Source organism: Sarcophilus harrisii, chromosome 1, assembly GCF_902635505.1.
Source record: "Sarcophilus harrisii chromosome 1, mSarHar1.11, whole genome shotgun sequence".
NCBI classification, from domain to species: Eukaryota; Metazoa; Chordata; class Mammalia; order Dasyuromorphia; family Dasyuridae; genus Sarcophilus; species Sarcophilus harrisii.
The window spans coordinates 454215212-454230089 of record NC_045426.1 but is presented as its reverse complement, the minus strand read 5'-3'; the positions used below and the strand labels follow the sequence as shown (position 1 = coordinate 454230089).

The following is a 14878-nucleotide window of genomic DNA, read 5'->3' as shown; positions in this document are numbered from 1 at the left end:
AAAAAAATTAGAATTGAATAAGATTTCTTGTGGACAAGGACTGTTTTTGCTTCTTATTTGTATCCCAAGTGCTAATCACAGAATACAAAATAGTAAGCACTTAATAAATGTTTGTTGATTAATTGACTAAATAAATGAATATATTCTTCAAAAAAGAAACCTGGAAAATATGGAAATAGAACTGAATAAAATACAAAAAATAAAATTAATTATGTTACAATAAATGGAAAATAACTGCTCACTGGTATGGGGATCAATCCTAAGTCATCTGCATAAATAAGACATCATTTCATTAGAAGAAAGAAAAAAAATACTAAATGAAAATAAAGAAAAATATGGGAAGATATGGTTTATGACTAAGACAACTCCAACTTAGGAAGTTATTATTCTAACTGTTGACAATGGAAAATGGGAAATGAGTAAAAGAATAGATGTTACCACTGGTGTATCAGCATTTTCTAAGGAAATTTAACTCATATAAATCAATCACTACAAGAGGGAGACCAAAAGTCCCTAAAAACTCCCTTATTCAGCAAAAATTTCATCTTGCCAGAAGAAAAATATAACTAAGTGCAACACTAGTTTAAAATATAAAGACAGTAAATTGTGATTCGATAGCAGAATTTCAGAGAGCATAAATGTGGAAGTAGTACAACTTAATATAGGGACCATGTTTTTACTTTCTTTGTTTCCTCAGTGCTTACAATAGTGCCTGACACATAGTAAGCACTTGATAAATGCTTTTTGGCTGAATGAAAAAGGAATAGGCAAGTTTTCTCAACTGGCATACTATAGCAAGGCATACCTTTACAATTGAAGAACTGGCTAAAAAGTGCAAAATTACAAGATAACAATGTTTGTTGACTGTATAATTATATTCACTCAATCAGTAGAGCAAAATGACACTTTAAAATTTCTCCTCTAAAAAGGTGTCTCTCATGAATATGTTAACATAATATAGAATTCCTTGAATGGTATAACAACAGAGTCAACATTATCTTGTGACCCTAGGATTGTTAATATTAAATAAGGCAAAAAAAAAAAAATGTAGGCTTGCCAAAGGTACTTGCTATGATCATGGTGAACATACAGCACTGGATCTAGATGGTGAAATCCTTCAATTGTTTGTTTTTTGAAGAGCATTTCAGAGCTTTCTAAATGAGATTTAAACAAATGGTTGTAGAATTCCTTGGTGATATAGGTTGGATGAACAATCCATAGAATCTGTGAGTATACCTGTCTTGGTCAAATACTATGTATAGACAATGGATTAAGCTTGCAATTAAAAAGGAAAATAATGCATAAGATCACTTTGGGGAAAGTATGCAGTGCTTTTAATGACCCAAGTCTACTCCTTGAAACAAAGACTCATCGTTTTTAAACATCAATACTCTGATGATACAACACTGTAAGTCTTCAAAGCATGGGGTAGTCTGGATTTTAAAATAAAGCTGTGGTTCACTTAAAGGACATTGCAGAGGTGCCTGGTTTGTGTAAAATGGCTATGATATATTACCAAGGAATTGTTGCTGTTGTTAACTGTTTGTCCTTCATTCTGGAAAAGGACCATGACATGAGGGAAGGGATACCATGACAGGCAAGTGAATTGTATTTAAATAAGGGAGGGCTGTGCAAAGTCACCAACTTCACTTTCTACTCCATCATCTGAGTCCATTGACAAGTTATAGATCAGGATGATTGGAGATGGCCCTGAAATAATTGTGTAGGAAAACCAATGAAAATGATAACGTCACAGAGATTTATGACTAGAAAAAGAGCTGGTTGACCATGCTTCCATTGATATCTCTGCAATGCCCTGATATAAAGGCCCTCCAATTATTGTATGGCCCCTCACTGTGGTTGATTTAGAGGATATAGAATAGATTTAACTCAGTACCAAAAAATGTAGTTAAATTATGGTCTACACCATACAAGGAATATCCTTTTCAGTAAAATTACAATCCATCTATGGCTTTAAAAAGCTCATAATTTCTAAGTAATTTAATCATTTTATTAATTTGAAAGAAGAGTGTGCCTGAGGGTATCAATCATCTCTGATTAGTTCACAATTAGAGAGAAGTGGACTCTACAAAGAAACAAAGTTCACTCCAATGAAGGACAGGAATGACATCATGTAACTTTTAACCAGAGAAACTACTCCTATACTCCAACCACTCCCACCCTTGAATAATCTACACAAAGAATCTACATTCCAGACACTAGCCTGAGTTAGTTGGGTGGAGTAGCAATATCCAGAATGAGGAGAACATTAATCTTGTCTTCCACCAACACTGTCTGTGAGAGATTGGACAAGATAAAAAACTGGAGTCTCCCCAATTTAATAATTGGCTATTAATATGAAAGAGAAATAATCATTTCTCTTATATTCAATTTAATGATACCTCATGTGCATAAAAATTACAAATATATACATTATTCTGGAAAATATAAATTACTTTTGGGTGGGGACTGTTATTAATTTTACCTGTATCACTAACACAATCACACATAGTAAGAGCTTTTAAAAAACTTGTTGAATTAAATTGACTTGCAATAAAATTGCAAATGAAGTCCAAAGAATGGCAAATGCTAATTTATTCTATTCTCTTGCCCTCAGAGAAAGAGCCATTTGAAGCAATGACACCCTATCCCTATTTTAAAGACTTCCTGAGAGATTCCAAAACTACTGTCACTAATATTCCATGTTGTCCAGCTCCTATTCAGAAAACCACTCTTATGTCTACTCTAAAATCTTCAAGCTTCAATGTAGCCAGATGTCTGTCTCTTTTATATGATAGGCTTTCTTATCAGATTTTTTTCCTTGGCTCAGAATTCGCTTTTCACATTTTTCCATCCTTTTCTTCATAGCTCTCCCACTCAGGACTCATTCTGAGACTAATGATTGCCAGTCACGCTTTCTTCTTATCTTAATTCACAAGAACCCCAAATTTTGTACTCTGCACATCCTCCTTATACACTTGCTTTCTAGGTGTGCCAGTTATTATTTTTTTTAATTGAACTCTTGAACCAACAACCAAATTGAATCTGAGGAACCAAAGATCCCTCCTATAAAAATCCAAACTGTCTGATTACAATATACACTAATGTTTTGGTATTTATTGAAGTCTTTAACCTCTATTCCCCAATGTTCAGGAAGGAGACTATTTGTTAATTCAAGGAACATGCATATTAAAGAACTGAGCCATCATCTTCCAGACTTCTTTTAGTTAGGAGTCCTTGGCCCCTCACCTCCTCCCTACTCCTACTGCTAAGAAAAATCAGGGTGGCTGTTGTCAGGTTTGAAGCCTGAAGGCCAACAGCAGGAACAAGATGTACTGTTGAAACTAGAACATAAACCAGCCTTTCAGGAGCAAAGAGCCACACAATCAAACCTTTCAGCTGTCCATTTCCTGGAGTGGGTTTAATGTACTCTACTGTGGGGACCCCATGGAATAGCCCCAAGATATTGTACAATTTTGAGAATCAGAGCACTATAGCTAAGTTAAGGTGTTTGGGTCAGGGGAGAAAAAGGAATAGGAGGTGACGACAAAGTGATGTGTTTTGCCTTCTTCCCCTCCCTGAAATAACAGACAGAAAATGTTTAATCTTTCTAAATATCTGCCTTTCATTTAGCATCTCTAGATACACAGGTTTCATTTCACAAGGAGGTAAAAGAGCAAATAACCTGGAGAGCAACCAGATTTATTCCCAGGCCTGGCAAACCTCAAGTATGCCATTGCATGGCTGAGAACTTCACATTCATGCAAATGACTTAGTAAGATAGTGACCAGTTTCTCTCTACTTGTTCTAGCCCACCATAACTGGGAGAAAAAAAAATTTCATTTTTTTTGTGATATTGAATATTAGATTTGGCTCCTATATCACTTGAGAAATTCATCAAAAGGAATACTGAGGAAGCCAAAAGATTATTTGAAAAGAAGAAAAATCCAGAAATTCTGAGTAGCAGCCATAAATACGTTATTTCACAAACATGGGCACAGCTTTCAAGCGGTTACTATGGATGACATAACAGGCAGATCCCAGAACTGAGGAGTCAGAAAAACTGGAGTTTGAAAACTACATGAGACACTTATTGGCTCTGTGACTTTGAAGAACTTTTAATATTCTTCAGCCTCACTTTGCTCATCTGTAAAATGGGGATAATAAAATAATAGCCCCTACTTCTTAGGATTTTTGTGAGTATCAAATGAAAGGATATATGTAAAGTACTTTGCAAACCTTAAAGTTGTATATAATTGTTAGTTATAGTATGGTAATTCCTCTTAACTCCAAGCCTAGTGTTCTTTTAATTACATGACTATATTGGGGTTAAATGAAGCTAGCTCCCAGTTCACCAAGGATTTTACCAGATTTTTATACATCTATTATCTTATTTAAGTCTCAAAATAATCTGTGATTAAGATAGTTAAAGTATTTTGCCAAACAAAATAAAATGATCTAAGAGATTAAGCAATTTATTTTAAGTCAAGCTAGTAAGCAACAGAGTTGGGACTGTCTTAATCTTTTCATCTGCAAAATGGGTATTTTATCCTCTTCTTTATCTCCACAGAATGTTGAGAAAATAAACTTAGAATACCTATTAAAGTAGTTTTAAAACTAACATAACTCTCTGAGTAAAAGTTATTGAGTTTCTCTTTACTACTTACCTGTTCATCAGGGAGTACCTGTTCCTTTGGCACATGGTTAAGCTAAAAGGAACTAATTGACTTTCTTGAAAATTTTGCCCTGAATGCCCAGCACCTATTATATCTCTGTTTGCACGTTGGCTTTAAGACTGCCTTTAATCATCCCAAGAGTTCTAATATACTGGACCAGATCTAGGAGAGCAAAGTTATATGACCTGAGATGAGTCCCTTAAGAATGACTAATGGGAAAGATGAAGAGTTGAGAGGAAAGGGGCTATGCAGAGCTCCAAGCTGGGAATGCTGTGTGCAGGACCACCCACTGCAAAGACTTGCAGCCACAAAATGAGCAATTTATCTCCAAGAGTGGATTAGTGGTGCCACTCAACCTGGATTAAGGTCTGACATTTCCCTGGTTCACTGCAAAATCTATGAACATTGGACTTTCTATTACATCCAGGAAAGAAAAACTACTTTCTTCTAATGCAAATAGTAAAATCCAAATGTTCTAAATGGTTGGAATTGAGTCAGAAATCTAAATTGGGCCATGGCATGGTTCATTTCCTGATCTAGATAAACCAAACTAGCTATAAATCATCTCCCTAAACAATGACATATTGATAGTAAAAATTGACCAGAGATCACAAATGCAGGAATAGATTCTGTTTCCCAAAAGGTTTTGCAATTGTCAATGCTGAAAAATTACCCATACATATATCTTGTAAATAAAAAGCTATAATAAAAAAAAGAGAGAGAGAGAGAGAATTTCAGCTGGGAAAAAAAATAGATTGTGTTCCCTCTTACTTTATGGGTGAGGTATGAATGTGGACCTCAGATTTGGAAATGCAAACACAGATGAGATATGAAAAATAAAAAGTACCTGCTGTATGACTTGTCCCCAAAAGAAGCTAACTATAAACTATGCTCTAATATGACTAAGACTCAGTTCACAATAAGACTAAGTTAAACTTTGTCTTGCTTCCATAATAAGCAGATAATTCTGAATAATTCTCTAAAATAATTCATAGGAGTGAAGAAGGTAATTGTGGCCACAAGGTAAACTTTGGAGCCTCCTGTCTCTTTTTTCTTTTTTAAAAAAATTTTATGTTATTTTTAATTTATGTAATAAAACAAGCATTTCAATAACAACATAAAAAATTGCACATGAAACTGAAAATCTATTATGCACAACTTGCTATTCCTTTTAAATGTGTAACAAAGTTATCATGTAAATTTTTTTATTCTTTCCTCTTATACTAGAGGTGGTTACTATTAGATACAAATATGTATCTATGTAAAATAATTCTATACATATTTTTATGTATCAGTTCTTTCTCTGGATGCAGATAGCATCTTCCTTCACATGTCCTTTGTAGTTGATTTAGTATTTATAAGAATCAAAAAGATTTAGTAGAGCCTCCTTTCCATAGTTATAGAATGAATACTGTCAAGCTATTTCAACCAAAAACATGAAAAGGAGAAACAAATATGTAAATATTATTCCTAAATGAATAAATAATTCATGTTGGGATAATGATTCTATGCTGTTCTGCTTTGATCTTCTTATCATGAGTATGATGTTCTATTATAAGCACCACATATTGGGAGGCACATTAGGTTTCTGGAACATATCTGCTGGAGGAATCACAGCATTGAATAATTTGAAGGGACTCACTAACCCATATTTGAAAGGAAGTCCCACCATAACATCCCTAACCTCTGCTTACGACCTCCCAGGAAGAGAGATCCATCACCTCTTGAGACAAACCATTCTACTTTTTGACATTGATGATTGTTAGTAAGTTTTTCCTAAAAAATACAATCCAAATTAGCCTCCTTAGAGCTTCCAACCATTATTTCGACTTCTGACCTCTTGAACCAAAGAGAACAAGTTTCCTTATTCCTCCACAAAATAGCCCTTCAAAGATGTGAACAAACATATTAGACTTCCTCTGAATCTCTTCTTTTACCAAGGTAAACATGCCCAACTGATCTTCATATGTCATGAATTTGTCAAGGCTTTTTGCCCTCCTTTTGACACTATTCAGCATTCTGTTATTGTATTGCTTAACATGTAGCTTTCTAAACTATTACTGTAAGCTATATATATCCCTTGGCTATATTAGCTTTTTTTGGTTTCCACATTCCACATTGACAACTCCTATTGAGCTTGCACCCACTAAAATCCCCAGATCTCTTTCAGAACAACTCCTGTCTATTAAGGCCTTCCCTACATTATAATTATGGAGTTAAATTTTTTTGTACCAAAGTATAAGAATTTCCATTTATCTCTATTGAATTCCATTGTATTAGATGCAGCCCAATACTCCACTTTCAAGAGTCTTTTGAATTCTGTCTGTCATCAACAATTAACTATCCCTTCAGCTCTGTGCTAGTTGCAAATCTGATGAGCATACTATTTGTGCCTTTATCCAATCCACTGATAAAAATATTAAATGGCACAGGACCAAATATGGTTTCTTTAAGTACTCCACTCAAAACCTCTTGCCATAGACACTGAGGTTTTAATAACTACTCTTTGACCCAGTCATTCAACCAGTTTTGAATACATCTGATTGGGTTATTTGCCTAATTCCTATATGTCCATTTTCTTTGCAAGAATAGTATGAGATATTTTGTCAAAATTTTTGCTAAAATCTAGGTAAACTATTCCCACAGCATTCCCCTTATCTACTAGTTTAGTAATCCTCCCCCCTCTCCAGCCAATGTAATAAGATCAATCTGGCATGACCTGTTCCTAAGATTCCCATGTAGCCTCTTTGTAATCACTCAGCTTTCCTTTTCTAGATGTATTCCAACACCTTTTTAATGATCCTTTCAAGAATTTCCCCCAGAATTGAAATCAAATTAGGCCTATAGCTTGCAAACACTTTCCTTTTCCCTCTTTTGAAATCAGGATGACATTTGCCCTTCTACAGTTCTGAAGTAGCCCAGTAAATAAAGTGCATGGCTTGGAATCAGAAAGGTTCATCTTCCTGAGCTGAAATCTGGCCTAGATACTACCTGGTCAAGTTAGTTAACTAGTTTGCCTCAGTTTCCTCATCTGTAAAATGAGCTGGAAAAAGAAATAGCAAACCACTTCAGTATCTTTGACAAGAAAATAACAAATAGGGACATGAAGGATTGAACATGACTAAAACAACTGAACATCAAGAACAAATTCTGTAGTTTCTTGTTTTCCAAGATATGTCATATGCTACCAACAATTACTCACATTTGCTATACCTATCAAAAATGGAAGATGTGGTTCATCTGGGCCATGTGACTAGAATACATTAAAGTCACCTAATATTTTCTTATAATCTTACTTATCTTGTGAATCACTTTTCTGTTAGTGATTTCCCCCCCTCTCATTTCCAGAGTAAAGGACTTTCTTCTTTTCAGAAAAAAACAGAAACAAAATAAAAGAACATTAATGAGAACCCTTATGGACTCAAATTCATGCCATATGAGGGTTATTCAAAGCATGTGTAGATATTTAAGACAAAAAAGAGATTTCAGAAGGGATTGAGAGTTTCAGTGAAATAGTTTAATATTTTAAAATGAGAGGGACTTTTTATTCTCAAAGTTCAAAATTAATATTGATGAGTAAAATTTTCAGAAAGGCTGGTGTTGATATAATAAATGAAAAAAAAAAAGTGTCCAAAATGGGAATAGAAATAGGGTAGTGAGTTCCCTGTCACTAGACATGTTCAAGCAGAAGCTAGATGGTCATTTGTCATGGATATATTTAAAAATATCTGTATGTAAGGGTTTGCCTATAAGATTATTGAGATTTCTTCCAAGTCTGAGATAATGTGACTAATTTTAATCAACATTAAGGCAAAGGAAAGTTTTCTCCAATTCTTTTTAAAGGATTGAATTTTTAGTCATTTTTAAGTCTCCTAGATTTAACTAGAGGAGGCAGGTAGGTAGCTTAGTGGGTAGAGCAGTGGACCTAAAGACAGGAAGATTTTAGTACAAATTTAGCCTCAGATACTTACTGTGACTTTGTGCAAATATAATATGACTTTAGGCAAATGTTTTAATCTCTGCCTTAATCCACTGGAGGAGGAAATTGCTCCAGTATCTTTGCAAAAACAACAACAACAACAATAACAAAAAACCATTGGATACAAAACATTAGATACAACTGAACAACAAAAAACTTTAACCAGATTCAGGAAAAAGACAACATTTCTTATTAATTCGAAGAGATGACCATAACGCTTTAGAATGAAAAGTATGAACAAGTCAGTTCTTTTTCTTTCCTGTAGGTGGTAGCAGTAACTGATTATCACATCCATGGGCCTCTAGAGCTTCTGCCCCACAGGAATGATCGACTTCAGGTCTTTTGCAGAGAAAGTGAAGAAAGGAGGTTTGGCCGCCTCCAGAATGGGCAACAAGGACAGCCCCTGGCCAAAACCATGACCAGACATGGTAAGTAAGCCCTGTTACCCTTCAGGGGATATGTAACTAGATGACACTATCTTCATATTCCAAGATATCCACATAGCTGTTAAGTTCTGATCAGTGATAATTGAGATCTGACCTATATCATCCCAGCAATTCAAATATTGGCACAGTTTAGGGAATCCCATATATCTGTTTGATTTTCAGCAATGTAGGATCCTCAATCTGACAGATTCAAGTCTTGCCATATGTGGAGAAGGGAGAAGAGAGAAAGAGGATATACACTTGCATGAAGATTTTTCAAGCCCACATAGTCTTTCTTACTTTCCTTTCAAAGGATGAGTCATCTGTAAGTGAATCCAAGTATTCAGTTCTCTCATCATGAAGAGGGTCCAGGTTGATCCAGATATAAGTGAGATGAAGTTTTATAGGCATTCAGATCTAAGCCTTCTTTTTTCTTTCTTTTTTTGCTGAACTAAAAGAAATGGCTCCTGAATTTTCATTATAATCCAGCATAAAATTAAGGGGGTCTACTCTCCTTCCTGAATCAATAAAGACTTTTTTGGATTCCTAAAAATGGCAACTGGTTTCATTTATTAATATTTCATCTGCCCAACAAAGCCATCTGGTGTGGAGTGTAATAGAAAGAACAGTAGATATATAAGCAAAAGACCAAGGTTTGAATCCTAGCTTTTCTATTTATAGGCTATGCAACATTTTGTCCTTTGGATATCAGTTTCTTAATCTGGAAGAGCAAGTATGAATGAACTATTAGAAGCCTTTTACTCTGTGATCCTGTGACCTACTTTACTAAAATGTCATAAGAATAAGCAGGATCATATATGGGAAGCACTAGGAGTTTAATGCAAAAGGGAGACAACAGTCAACAAACTTTTATTAGATCCTTACAATGGACAAGAAAATGTGTCAGGGTCAGGGAATTTTTTGTTGTTGAGTCATTCTTCTGTAATATCCAAGTTTTTGTGACCCCTTTTGGCGTTTTCTTGGCAAAGACTTTAGAATAACTTGCCATTTCCTTCTCCAGCTCATTTTCCAGATAAGGAAATTGAGGCAAATAGGGTCAAGTGACTTGCCTAGGGTCACAAAATTACTGAGTCTGAGGCCATATTTTAACCCAAGAAGATGATTCTTCCTGACTTCAGGCTTGGCACTCAATCTATGTATTGTCTCAGCTCTAAAAATTAAAGATAAGAAAGAAAGAAAGAGAAATAAAGAAACAAAGAAAGAAGCCCTTGACTTTAGGAGTTTAATAAACACTCATCAACAAAAGGTAACTTTGTCAATTCATTCAATTTAAATGCATTTTAAAATTCTATCCCCATCTGGTCTAACATTTGTTTTAACTTGAGTAAAAAAGAACCAGAAAATATCCAGAGCTATCATTAATTTGTTTTAAGTTGTCATATATTTCTTTTCCATTGAATAGCTCTATCATCATATTCCAAAAGGCAAAGATGGTATTGAGTATTAGAAATAACATTGGAATATGCTAAGACAGTGGTTCTCAAAATTTTTGTCATAGGACCACTCTATACTCTAAAAGATTACTACAGATTCCTCCCAAAATAGCTTTTGTTTATTATGTGAGTGATATCTATAATTATTTAGAATATTAGAAATTAAAATGTCTTAGTTTTATTATAAAAATTAGTTTTGATTTCATAGATCTCCTAAAGGGGTCTCATTCCCTGTACCATACATTGAGAATCACTATTCAAGGCACTAATCATGCCTCAAAATTTTCTCAGCAAATAATCTGTTTTTGAAAGAGAATGCATCCTTTTTAAAAAATAGGATGCTCTTTGATCCTGGAAGGCTTGGAAAGTCAGGAAGTAGGAGACATCTATACGATGAGGATTCATCTAACATACATGCAGGATTCTACTATTCCTTCTCCAAAGAAATAACTCTGACAGAAGAAAGCATTCTTCTCATTCAAAGAAAGAGTCCACAGGGACCCTGTGATCATTGATCCATTGATATCTTGGTAGTGAAGTGCCCCATTGCTAGATATCAGGAATCAGTTGGATGATTACTTGTCAGGATGTTATTGACATGCTTTAATCAGGGATTCAATTAGTCTATCTTCAGGGAGTAATTATGAGGGAAGCACTTTGCAAAGCTCAAAGTACTGTATAAAAATATGTTGCTATTGTTATTATTATAATTATAGGCAGGATTTGAGATCCCTTACAACTCTTTATTTCTGTTCCATTATGATAAATTTCCAAGGTTAGTAAGACTGAACTCTCTGACAGTTAGGCAATTTCCACTTCTCTAAAGCAAATTAGGTAAATTCCCATGATGCTAGATCCCTAGATCTAAACTATAGGGGTATAGAAGTGATTCTTTTTTTCCCTTTCCCCATCAAAAATGTGTTAAGAGAGATTATCTCACTTCACATCCAAAAAAATTTCCACTTGCTTTTCTGGAGATTCTCACTCTGCATTCTGATTTCAGCAACTAGCACAAAGTCCTTAACTATCTTTGTATTGAGTATTGGCTACTAGAACCATACACAGAAATAGAGGGAGGCAAGACACATGGTACCACTGAACAATAATGCTATTTCTGTTCTGCTCTGCAGTGGGAATTTCTGAACCCAAACCATTAATTTTATGTGGGAATCGAGCATATGGAAAATCTCTGGTAAGTAAGATAAATTAAGCTACCTATATTTGCTGGGTTATGCCTATGCCATGAACAGACACACTGATATCTTTAGCTTTGCACCTGAGAATGATAGAAAAGCATTTCACTATTGAAAGTCTCTGTACTTTTAAAACCACGTTGATTTTTACCCCACTATAAGGCCTCTTTAGTCAAGAGATAGTTATATGTCACTAACAATTCTCTTTTTTTATATTACATATTTTTTAATTAAAGCTTTTTATTTACAAAACATATGCATGGGTAATTTTTCAACACTGACCCTTGCAAAACCTTTTGTTCCAAAATTTTCCCTCCTTTTTCTCACTCCCTCCCCTAGCTGGCAGGTAGTCTAATCCAAGTTAAATATGTCAAAATATATGTTAAATCCAATATATGGATACATATTTATACAGTTATCTTGTTGCACAAGAAAAATCAGATAAAGAAGGAAGAAAAAAACTGAGAAAGAAAACAAAATGCAAGCAAATAACAACAGGGAGAATGAGAATGCTATGTTGTGGTCCACACTCAATTCTCATGGTTCTCTCTCTGGGTGTAGATGGCTCTCTTCGTCACTGAACAAGTGACACTGGTTTGAATCATCTCATTGTTGAAGAGAGCCACGTCCATCAGAATTGATCGTTGTATAGTCTTGTTGTTGCCATGTATAATGATCTCCTGGTTCTGCTCATTTCACTTAGCATCAGTTCATTTAAGTCTCTTCAAGCCTCTCTGAAATTATCCTACTGGTCGTTTCTTACAGAACAATAATATTCTATAACTATTCATATATCATAATTTATTCAGCCATTCTCCAACTGATGGGCATCCACTGAGTTTCCAGTTTCTTGCCACTATGAAATGGACTGCCACAAACATTTTTGCACATGTGGGTCCCTTTCTCTTCTTTAAGATCACTTAAGATATAATCCCAATAGAAACACTGCTGGATCAAAGAATATGCACAGTTTGATAACTTTTTGCACATAGTTCCTAATTGCTCTCCAGAATGGTTGGATCTGTCCACAGTTCCACCAACAATGTATCAGTGTCCCAGTTTTCCCACATCTTCTCCAGCATTGGTCATTATCGTTTCCTGTCATCTTAGCCAATCTGACAGATGTGTAGTGGTGTCTCAGAGTTTTCTTAATTTGCATTTCTCTGATCAATAGTGATTTGTAGCACCTTTTCATGTGGCTACAAATAGTTTCAATTTCTTCATCTGAAAATTGTCTGTTCATTTCCTTTGACCATTTATCAATTGGAGAATAACTTGAACTATTATAAATTTGAGTGAATTCTCTATATATTTTAGAAATGAGGCCTTTATCAGAACCTTTGAATGTAAAAATGTTTTCCCAATTTATTGCTTCCCTTCTAATCTTGTCTGAATTAGTTTTGTTTGTACAAAAACTTTTTAACTTAATATAATGAGAATTACCTATTTTGTGATCAATAATGATCTCTAGTTCTTTGTTGGTCACAAATTCTTTCCTCTTCCACAGATGTGAGAGATAAACTATCCTATGTTCTTCTAATATGTTTATAATATCATTCTTTATGTCTTATGTCTGGATCATAAACCCATTTTGACCTTATCTTGGTATACTGTATTATGTATGGGTCAATGCCTAATTTCTGCCATACTAGTTTCCAATTTTCCCAGTAGTTTTTGTCAAATAGTGAATTCTTATCCCAAAAGCTGGAGTCTTTGGATATGTCAAATACTAGATTGCTATAGTCATTGACTGTTTTGTTCTGTGAACCTAATTTATTCCACTGATCAGCTTCTTCATTTCTTAGCCAGTACCAAATGGTTTTGATGACTGCTGCTTTATAACATAGTTTTAGATCTGGTACAGCTAGACCACTTTCATTTGCTTTTCTTTTCATTAATTCCTTTGAAATTCTTGACCTTTTTGTTCTTCCAAATGAATTTTGTTGTTATTTTTTCTAAGTCTGCAAAATAGTTTCTTGGGAGTTTGATTGGTATAGCACTAAATAAATAGATTAGTTTAGATAGTACTGTCATCAACAATTCTCTTTTAAAATAATTCAGTTCTAATGCAATTGGTCTAATGCAATAGGGAATGTTGCCAAGTTGGTCTCACATAGACACAGAAGATGTTTTTGTTCCCTCTTTTGTTACTAATTCACACTAGGTGGCCTGGAATGGGAAAGAGGGGAGGTCCTTCAGTTTGCCAAATCAATCAACAAGCATCTATCCAATGTCTACTATAAGTCCTTCAATAAATCATTTTGAGAATAGCTAGTTAATTCTAAGTTATATCTGAGGGAACGATAAGATTCTCATAAGAAAACAAAACACCACTCCACCTACTCACTTAGGATAAGTATTCTTTTTAAATTTTTCTATCAAGGACTCCCTTGACATTTGAATGAATTCTACATCCCCTCTTTTATTTTTTAGACATTAATCTCTTTTATGCAGTCATATTGCCTTGGATCCTCCATTTGGCATTAAAAATCCTCCATAATCTTTTCTACTTTTCCAATATTCTTACACCTTACTCCCTAACACATACTCTTTGGCACTGGCTTCTTGTATGCTTCATGAATATAACACTCTTATCTCTAGACTTTAGACATTTTCTCTGGCTGTCTCTTGTACCTGGAATACTAATTTTGTTTTCTAATTTCTAATTTTCCTTGTATCTCTTAAGTCCCAACTAAAATCTCATCTTCTATAGGAAACTTTTCCCAACCCTCTTAATTCTAGTGTCTTTTACCTCTTTTGATTATTTCCTATTTATCCTGTTTATAGCTTGCTTTGTATATATTTGCTTGCAAGTTGTCTCCTTTATTAAAACATAAGCTTCTTGAGGACCTAACCTATTATTTCATCAAATCCTCAACAATTATCTATCAAGTAGATTGAGTGTCATCACCCCAAGTGGACAAATGAAGAGACTAGATTAAAAAGAGGTTATGCAATTTGCCTAAGTTCATATGGCATATGAGTTAATTCTGGGCTTGCTTTTTGAAAATCAAGGAAAAACAGGACAGCAACCATAATAATCAGGATGCCTAAAGATGTATACCTAAAAAAATTGTCCTCAGAAGGGTTTTATCAGCATATGAAGCCGGGTGGATGGGTGTAGGGGGTAGGGAAGGAAGACAGAAAACAG

The 14878-nt window shown here is 34.6% G+C and overlaps 1 protein-coding gene across 1 annotated transcript in view; it reads left to right on the top strand.

Annotated features, from left to right (window-relative positions):
• VXN (vexin) overlaps positions 1-14878 on the top strand; it is a 33203-nt gene that overhangs the window by 9260 nt on the left and 9065 nt on the right. The window contains exons 3-4 of the mRNA XM_003759727.3: positions 8921-9083; positions 11665-11726. Coding sequence (XP_003759775.1) covers positions 8921-9083; positions 11665-11726 — 225 coding nt within the window. The remainder of the gene's footprint in view (positions 1-8920; positions 9084-11664; positions 11727-14878) is intronic.